Consider the following 9,972-nt stretch of genomic DNA (forward strand, 5'->3'; position numbering starts at 1 on the left):
TTTGCCATATCACGCCGTAGTTGTTACAACAATTTGCTTCCATCAATTTCATCCTAACATGACCCAGAACTTATGCCCAGTTCATGCACAGTGTGCACTCATCAAACCTAGTCGAACTATTTCTTCCTCACAAAATGAGTTCAATCTTAAATTCTTGCAACAAAGTCTCAAACTTAGACATGTTCAGATTCTTGTTGATTTCTGTGTTAAAATGCTGCTCCATCTCACCAAAATCTATGGTGTAGAATCTTGGAGTCACCAAGGTTTCCTTTATTTTCTTGTTTGCCAGGCTTTTTCTTCTTCACTACAGTTGTTGCTTGGCATTGGTGATGATGTTGTGATGGTAAAATTCCGGAGCTTGGTTGTCGGGAGTTTCCAATTCTTGGGATTGTGGAGTTAAATTTGGATATGAGTTTGAATAAATCCATTTCGGCTGCCATTTTGGGTTAAATTTTGCAGTAGAAAAATGAGTTTGAGGAGGGAGTGATAAGATGTTGACCTACATGTAATTTACTATTTTAGTTGATTTTGGGATTTATTTGTACTTTTTTTGAAAAATTGAGAGTATGGTCACAATTTGTTCTTTATTTTTTTTTCTTATTTTTCATTTTATTTAAATATGAGGGTATATTTGTCATTTTATAATTTTTATTGAGAAAATGGATGAAAATTGATTGAAATAATGTTTTATGCAATGAAACGTAAAAATAAGGATAAAAATGCAAAAAATTGAAACGTTGAGACTTTTTTTTACTAAAGATCAAATGTAAGGACGTCGTGTGCTATTATTAAGACAAATTAAATACATTGGTCAAAATTAAAATAATGCTAGTGGATGCCCTTTCTATCATTTAATTCCCATTTCTTGTGTATCAAAATTTTCCATAATCATCCATTAACACATCTCTACCGTCACTCCTCCATCATCAACGGTTGAAAAAAAAAATTCTATTTCCAAATTAATACCCGTTCTCGTTTTCGAGTTCTTTTCTGGCATATTACACAGTACAGCTATAATGTACATAATCGGAATAAAATTCGATCAGTTTTTGTCTACCGATCCCTAATTTGTATTGGTCTCTGAAAACCCTAACCTTCTGCAGCTGATTTTGCTCAATTTTTCTCCGTACATTCCCTGATCATCTGTTGTTTTTTCAGTTCAATTCAATTTAATTCGAATTATTGGTACAGTTTTGCCCGATTGTTGTTACTGTGATTTTTGAGTTATTTTTGTAGTTACTGTAGCGTCCAACGAAGTGATATATAGATAGATGACACGTGCTTATTTATTGGGATACTTGGTTTTTGATTTCTTGGAGAGGAATTTTTAATAGGTGAAAAGGGTATGGTAATTGGAGGATGAAAGATGCCGCTGCGTGGCGGAGTTCGCAGAGGCAGGAGAGGAAAGCCGCAGCCAGTGCCGAACAACAACAGCAACAACAATAATAATCAGAATAATAATTATAGTGAAGCGGTTGAGAACGCTGCAATTGCTACGAGAACAAGGAAGAGGAAAAGGGCGGCTGCTGCAGCTGTTGCGGCACCGGTTGAGGACAACATAGTTGCTGCACCAGCAGCGGCGAACGAGATTAGGGAGGTTCGACAGCGAGGGGAGAGGGTTTTGGAGCAACCAGAAAGGAGAGAACAGGTGGGAGAGAGGCCGATGGATGATTATAGTAATGGTGGAAAAAAAGTCGACAAGGCTACAGCTGATGAATCATCCGCTGCTCCTCTTCCCGAAAGGGTTAGACCATTGTCCTTCATATATATATATAGTCGATCTTTCCGGGTGCTATATCTTTAAGATGTTTGTATTGCACTTGTGTTCGGATGGATGAAACAAAAAGTTCGGGTGCTATAATTTTTATTTTGTGTGTTGCACGTTTCTGTATCAAGAGAACGGAAAATATTTTAATATTCATAGTCCATTCATATTACTGTGATCTGGAATTGAAAGGTTAAATCTTTTTCTTTGATTAAGGAAGGAAAACTTGATGAATTTGTTTGTATATGCATATCATTTTTTGACTACTGTTTGGAATCTGCTTTTAACTATTGCTGATTAAATTTTGTTACGAAGTTTCGAGTTTCTTATTCAGAAGAAATGCTGGACATAGAGCATAGAATGATGACTTGGATGATGGAAAAAAGTAGCTTAATATTATTTTGGGAACGGATAGAACAAGTTAATAACTTCTCTGCTTGCTGTTCTGGTTTTACATTTGAAAGTATGATTAACTTTTAAATTGTTTAATTGTCAACGTGACCATGCTGTTGAATGTCACTCCAGTAATATTTAATTGTCAATGTTAGTATTTATTGTCTATCTGTTTTATGAAAAATGTATATGAAAATAGGGCCGGGCATTTAAACCATCATGTGAGTAACTTGTGCGATTTTGTTGTTATAGAATCATGTATCAGAACTTGAGACCTGTAGGATTGTGCTCTTCTATTTTTTTTATTTTTTATTTTTTTATGAGTTCTTGTCATGGCACTTGCTACTCTTAAGCTATCTGTGATCTATGGCTGGTATGTGACATAGAGAGCTTATATTACATTGATTCTAAGATGCTGACGGCAAAGATCTTTGGTTTTTCTAGAGGCTTGTCGTAGGGACGTAGAGAGCTTGAATTTTAGAGATTCCAAGATAGAGACCAGAAAGATGAAAGATCATTTGTTGTGTCTAAAGGCTTGTCATATTGTTCTATTCATCTGCTGCGTTAAAAAGAAAACTTCTGTGTATACTCCTGACTACAAAAAGCTTTTCCTTTCTTCAACTTTTGACTTCCCCTTAGTTTTGACTTCCCCTTGGTTAATTAATAGCCAACATCTGGTAGCTTCTTCCAAGGAGATTTTCAATTAGTGTATTGAATCTCTCAAAATTGAGGAGTTCACTGTTCTTCTCTTTTGAGCTTAGGGCTCTTAACTCAACTTATATCGATCATATTAGTTACAGCTCGTGGTGTCACATTTTCAATTAAACAGCTCTGATGTGTTAATTGTTACTGTTCAAAAGCTTCTCTTCCAATCTTCACTGCAAACGAATTTTTGGCATCACCAGAAATTGATGTGGACTTGTTGCAGCCAGTTTTCTGTTTTGGAACTTTGGTTGTCTCCATCCGACATCTCGGCACTAGTATGTCTTGATAATGCTCAACTGCCTCTCTTTACTAGTTTAAAACTTTCACTAAATAAAAATTGTCTTTTCTTGTTGAAAAATTTATAGATGAAAAATTAGAATAAGCATTAATCTGTACCAACACGCAATATTCATTTAAAGTTAATAAATGTTGCATGCTAAGTTTTCATGTTGAATATTCTGGTGTTCACAAAATATCTAGGTTTTACCATGTACTATTCTTTGCTTTTCTGATATCACATACCCTTGAGTTATGACCCCAATTATTTTACAACTTGCATATATGTTATTAGAAATTGGTAGGAGTTTAAAAATGTAAATAATACCAGAATTACATGAACAGACCCTAATTGCTAAAACCAATGCTTAATTCTTACGAGTGAAATTACTTGAAGGTCACCTGGATCTTGCTTGTTGAGCCAATGTTTTTATTTATTTTATTATTATTATTATTATCATCATCATCAATCTGATTGGGTTTCGAGGCCAAATATGTCTCTTATAGTTCGTATTTATCAATGTCATCTGAGTTGCTTCGTGGTATTTTTTTTTTTATGTGCGTTTTGTGTCTTTTCCCCTTTTTTTTCCTTTTCTTTAAAAGTTTGAGAGAGTATTGCCTTTTCTTTAAGCATCCATTGTAATTTCTCAACTGCCTACACTTCAACATACTCTTACCTTATCACCACCGTTTCTCATTTTTTACATCCGTTTCTAGTTTATTCATGAGTGCACACAGCAATATGCTTGGCATGCAGTTACAAGAAATGCTTAGGATTGTAATCAAGTTAAACTTTTGGACTTATCAATTGAGGCAGTTGAATTTTTGGGGATTTGAAAGATTTGGAGTTATCAGAGCATTTTTCTTTCAGGTTAAGTAGGGTAGTTAAAGTTAAAAAAAAGAAGAAGCCTATATTGAGCTGATTTATAGTGTTTTTATTGTCTTAATTGGGAAGGATTCTTACAACAAACAACTGTCAATTATTTCAGAATTGAAATAAAGTCGAACCTAACCTTCTTATGCATTTGGGAATTTGGATGCCCATTTTGATACTAATTGAGTTCCTACGGTCCCGTTAATACAGGTTCAGGTTGGTGGTTCACCGATGTACAGGATCGAGAAAAAACTTGGCAAGGGAGGTTTCGGACAAGTGTGTGTTGGTCGCCGTATATCTGGTGGTATCAGTAATGATAGAAATGGACCTGGAGCCATAGAAGTATGTCTACTGCATTCATATCGTACTAGATTTAAAATTTTCTAGCTCTTTCTTTGTAAGAAGGGACATAATTATGTGTGAACTTTCCAGGTGGCTCTAAAATTTGAACATCGTAACAGTAAAGGATGTAACTACGGTCCACCTCATGAGTGGCAAGTTTATAAGTAAGTAGTTTTGATATTATGCTGCAACAGTTGGAACTATTTATGTTTGACTGTACCATTCATATTATCTCATTTGCACAGTACTCTAGGGGGGAGTCATGGTGTACCACGAGTGCATTACAAAGGCAGACAAGGTGACTATTATGTGATGGTATGTTAATGTTACTGTTGCTGTCTATTTTCTTCTAGTACTCCTCTTTCTACTTTGGAGCCAGTATTTATTACAGCATAAACGGAATCTTAATTTCTGCAGGTCATGGATATGCTTGGACCTAGCTTGTGGGATGTTTGGAATAATAGCTCTCACACGTGAGTATAGGGAAAACAAAGATATTAGCTATCTGATTTTAGTATCAATTGTTGATGCTTATCAGGTTTTTCTGGTGCTTAATTAAATCTTTTGGCTCGTTAAATCCAGGATGCCCATGGAAATGGTGGCATGCACTGGCATTGAAGCAATATCTATATTGGAAAAGATGCACTCCAAGGGGTGAGATTCTTTCACTGGCAGGATGTTTCTATTGAGATGCATTAATCTGCTTCCTTTTCTTTCATCAATTTTCACCCTCACTCCTCAAACCTAACCTTTATTGTTTTCCCTTTCTTCCTGTTGTATTTCTTCTGTAATCTTAGCAAAGAATGCTAAAAGCACGTTTCCATTATAAATATATAGAAATGAGTGGTGCATAAGTGGGTAGTGCTTATGGGTCCAATGAAATGTATAGATAAAAAGTGGATTGGCTGATTATAAACAAATTTATAGACAGCTGCCAAAAATGCGCCAAGTTTCCTTTTGATTTCATTTTCCGCATTCACATTTTTTGCTCATTTTACAGGAATAACATGGAGTGTTTGGCATCTACTTGTAAATGTGGCATATAGTCAAAAAAAGGGGCGTGATATATGTGAAATGTATTAAATATAGTAGATATCATAAAGGCAGATGTAGTAGGGTTTGCAACGTGTACGGTAAAAAATTTGGTTACAGTTGCGATAGAGCTTGTTAAAGAGGAAAGTGTCTGGCGTGGAATACTTGCTTTAAGAGAGAGCAAGCCGTGGATCTTAAAATGATGTGTACCTTAATAAAGATTATCTAACCTATTGAATTCAAAAGAAATTTTGTGTTGCTATGTTAAGTTCTTGCTACAATAGCTTTTCTGATTTTCCACTACTTTATTAACTTGTTTGGCTGTGGAGGAGAACATGCGGATGTTCTCAAGCAAAGATCTTCATAGATGAAACAAGCAACACAAAAACAAAAAACAGCTGTGGGGAAAGTAGCCAGATTTTCACTGCCGCTGCTCTGAGTTTTGATATTCTGTAGCTGGTTTTTGGTTTCGTTTTGTTTGTTCCATTGCAGACGATTTTTGCTTGAGAACAATCGCTTTCTCCCCTGATTTTTTTCTCCATTAAGCCAATCTCGTAAATCTTCATTTAAAGACAAGCTGTAGAACTTCATTTAATGACAGTTTGGCTGCATGTCTAATTTTATGTTTGGCAAATGAAGTTAACCTATCAGGTTGGTCACAAGAGAGGCAGGCTGGCTTTTGAAGATGAGGTAGATGAACAGCCAAGAAAGAAAGTTCGTATGGGAATGCCTGCTACACAATGGATTAGTGTATATAATGCCCGTAAACCCATGAAGCAAAGGTATATGGTTTTCCTCTATCATTGCCACTGTTTGACTTAGATGGCCTTAATTAAAATGTTTCCTAGTGGCTAGTTGAATTTGTGCTTGTGTGTCTTATAGCAGGATGTACCTCGAGCTGTTATTTTGTTTAGTTTCTCCAGAATATATAATCTCAACAAGTGGTTCAGAGTTGTTATATTCTTTTTTGCTCTACCTTCATCTTGAATTCCATGCTTGTGGTGTGTTGATATTGAAGGTATCACTACAATGTGATGGATACAAGGCTTGCCCAACACATTGAAAAAGGAACAGAAGATGGCCTATTTATCAGTTCCGTAGCATCTTCTCAAAACCTTTGGGCTCTAATAATGGATGCAGGCACTGGCTTTAATGCCCAAGTTTATGACCTATCACCTTCCTTTCTTCACAAGGTACATAAAATTTAAGGGCTGTTTTTTCAATCATTGCATTACTGATAAGCATGCTTGTGATCTACTGATGTCTGATGACGACAATATTCAATTTTGTGATCCTTTCATGTATATTTTGGATTGCTTGTCAGGAATGGATACTGGAGCAATGGGAAAAGAATTATTACATCAGTGCAGTTGCAGGAGCTACAAATGGGTGTTCATTAGTAGTAATGTCAAAAGGTAAGTGTTTAGGTATGAATGCTTAATTACTGCTCCGTGTTGTTGATGTTTGCTGGGATTGACTCGGGTTTGATTTAATTAATTAGGCACTCAGTATTTGCAACAGTCTTACAAAGTGAGTGATTCTTTTCCATTCAAGTGGATAAACAAAAAGTGGAGAGAAGATTTTTATGTTACCTGTATGGCCACTTCTGGTAGTAGATGGGCAGTTGTCATGTCTCGTGGTGCTGGCTTTTCGGAACAGGTTTCTTATGCAAAATTATCTTCCTTTCCAATACGTTGGTTTTTCATTCTGATAATTTTTGCTAAATGTATGTCCATTTTTTAGGTTGTCGAGCTAGATTTTCTTTATCCAAGTGAAGGTGTTCACCGGCGCTGGGATGCTGGATATCGTATAACTTCTACTGCAGCAACTTCAGATCAGACTGCTCTTGTTTTAAGTGTTCCAAGAAGAAAACCAACTGATGAAACACAAGAGACACTTCGGACTTCTGCCTTTCCCAGCACACATGTCAAGGTAGATCTATCATAACAAGTCGGTTTCTTTTGGAGTCCTATTATATTTTTTGCATGTTAATTTATGCAGATTAACAAACAATATTTTCTTTTTCTTGAATGGCAGGAGAAATGGGGAAAAAATCTGTATATTGCATCTGTTTGTTATGGCCGTACAGTTTCATAGAGCTGCTAGATTTTATGTTGACCTTCCGTAGTTTAAAAGATCAAGACTTATTGGCAATCCAGCTGGAAGAAAGAACCGGGGTCTCTGTAGAGGTTTCCAGTTTGTAAGGGTTTTTGAATTGATGCAAGTTTGTGCAGTAGTTACGCTAGAGAAGTTAAGGTTGGGCCTGATATCTGTTGTGTATTTTGGTTTAAACGAAGGCTCATTTGCACGCAAAGTTGAAGATGGTAGGCGTTTTTTACTTATTGCCGTCAAATGTGTATATTCCTTCGTAATAAGTCTCTGTGTGGGCTTTAAACCTGGAGGGTCTACTGTCTTGTTTAAATTGCCTAGCGCAGTCACTGGTGGAACTCGATACTAATTCTAGTTTTATGCTTATATCCAGTCTCAATTTATTTCAGTCCCTCTCTTGAGTACCGAACAATTGGTTTGCTTGTTTATGTTATCAATTCCAGTGCTGCTGTTTCTCACGATATTTGCATAGCGTATGAATGCTTGTGTATTAATGACATTGCTAATTCTTTCGTAACGATGAATACTTGTGTACCATTTACATTGTGGATGAAAACTCGTAAGACTGATCTGTGTGACTTAGCGCAAGCTTGTGATATCTTAGAACCCAAGAAATTGTCATGCGATCTTGCACATCCAGCTTATGAAGCTAGGATTTGCTTTCCTACCTAGGCTAGAAGCTGAAAAAACTTGATGTGCCTGAGTGTCTAGTGAAGAATGATTAGAGAATGGAGGGTACTATCATTGAAGAGTGATACTTCATCTATAATGGAATGTTAAGAAATAATTTGCTACTTTGTTGAACGTTTGAGGCTAACTTGCTACTTTTGCAGTATTTTGGAGACAAATGATGCAATTATTCAGTAAACTGCTTGAATTTCGGAGGCCGTTCGACATTTGATTTTCCGAGTTATGTCTGAAATTGGATTATGCAATTGCGTCTCTAGTAAGGTATTTTGGTCTTTCTAGTTTATTGAATAGATGTAATGCGAAGGGAATAGGTTTAGGATAAATTTTTAGGACTTTGACATAAGAAGTCATGAGCTATAATTTTTGGGCAAAATGAAATCATTAAGGGTTTTGGGTTTCAATTGATGTTAGAGCATTCCCGTGAAGTGAAGGGATAATGCACAAACATGAGCGATACGAGGATAGTCCCAAAGGAAGTGGACTTGGAGTGAATTCTCGGAACTTGATTATAGATGATACGGTCCTAAGCAGGGCATGATCGACGATCGATCGTGGGAATATATTGACGTTGTACTCGACCGCTTGACGACTTGGTGAGCTTAATATCAGTTACATAAGCTTAGGAGAAAAGAGTGAAAATGATTCAAAGCATTTTTCAAAATTAAGTTTGGATCGAGGACTCAGGTACAATTTGTAATAAATGATTTTGCATTCGCTTAAACGAAACGAGGAAAACCGTTCAAAATATTTTCAAACGTAAGTTTGAGCTAAGGTTCGAGGATCAATTCAAAATGTTATTGAGTTTTACACGCTTAAACGAAAAGAAAGAGCATTATTTTCTCAATTCTTTTCTTAGGGGCTTGGCTTGCTTGAGCTTACCTTTCCCAGCCATTGGATCCACTCCCTGGTTCTTAGTTCGAAGACTCGTAATCGAATTTATTTTAATTGGAATCGATCCGAATTACCTTATGTGATCTAGTTCTCCTCCGAATGGATTGGTTCCAAAGAAAAACGTGTGCCCCTACGTAATACATTAACTTTGATGGATAATTTTTTGATTGAACAATGCTATTCAGTCCCATAAGTGCTTAGCACCGATCTATATGACAGTTATATAAAGGTATACATTTGTCGTGTTTTTTATTTTGTAAATGTGGCTCAATTGAAATGGAAACAACCACAAGAGACCAAGTCTACAAATTGAAAGGTGAGATTTATATATTGAGAAATGAAAGGTTGAATACCCGTTTAGACAATTTAAACAAGTTGGGGACTTCAGCTACAAATTTATCATTAATTCATTTATCCTTTTTGGTTTAAAAACTAGTAGAAACAATCTATCTATATTTTACTTAAATTCAATCTTCACTCTAATTTTCTTTTAAAATAGATTTTTAAACTCCAACTTTGTGCATAGTCCTCTCTTAGAGTTATCGTGGGAAAAAAGGAAAAAAAGAAAAAAAAAAGCAGCCATTGAAAATTAATTGGCTCGTAAAATGTAAGTAGATTAAAATTGTTAAATTTAATGGCCTTGTAACATGTTGAAGTTGACGAAGTTAATAAACAATAAATGCAATAAAATCGGTCAATTATCTGATAGAAAAAAAGGTTAATTGACTATACTATATAGCTTAGTCATCAGCCATTTCTTAACAAAATATGAAATATAGATCAAAAGACCTACTCCATCATTGGCCTTGCTCGTTCGTTGCAATAAAAAAATAAATAAAAAAATAAATAAAATGTTGACTATTAGAATCTCTCTTCTTATCGTCTTATTCTATGC

At 35.6% G+C, this 9,972-nt stretch overlaps 1 protein-coding gene across 1 annotated transcript; it reads left to right on the forward strand.

Annotated features, from left to right (window-relative positions):
• Window positions 1-887: 887 nt before the first annotated feature.
• Window positions 888-7,884, forward strand: LOC111366886 (casein kinase 1-like protein HD16). Its single transcript, XM_022987570.1, has 12 exons — window positions 888-1,744; window positions 4,224-4,355; window positions 4,446-4,519; window positions 4,601-4,670; window positions 4,773-4,828; window positions 4,938-5,012; window positions 6,008-6,169; window positions 6,406-6,580; window positions 6,712-6,802; window positions 6,889-7,046; window positions 7,131-7,319; window positions 7,425-7,884. Exons 1-12 carry the CDS (start codon window positions 1,367-1,369, stop codon window positions 7,482-7,484), a joined length of 1,620 nt encoding a protein of 539 aa, XP_022843338.1. The 5' UTR covers window positions 888-1,366; the 3' UTR covers window positions 7,485-7,884.
• Window positions 7,885-9,972: the final 2,088 nt, after the last annotated feature.

The sequence above is a fragment of the Olea europaea genome, chromosome 18 (genome assembly GCF_002742605.1).
Source record: "Olea europaea var. sylvestris chromosome 18, O_europaea_v1, whole genome shotgun sequence".
Lineage (NCBI taxonomy): Eukaryota > Viridiplantae > Streptophyta > Magnoliopsida > Lamiales > Oleaceae > Olea > Olea europaea.

Coding starts and splice junctions, on each gene's coding strand:
- LOC111366886 (XM_022987570.1), top strand. CDS start 1,367: ATGCCGCTGCGTGGCGGAGTTCGCAGAGGCAGGAGAGGAAAGCCGCAG. Junction 4,671..4,772: donor AAGGTGACTATTATGTGATG/GTATGTTAATGT, acceptor TAATTTCTGCAG/GTCATGGATATGCTTGGACC. Junction 6,803..6,888: donor ATTAGTAGTAATGTCAAAAG/GTAAGTGTTTAG, acceptor TTAATTAATTAG/GCACTCAGTATTTGCAACAG.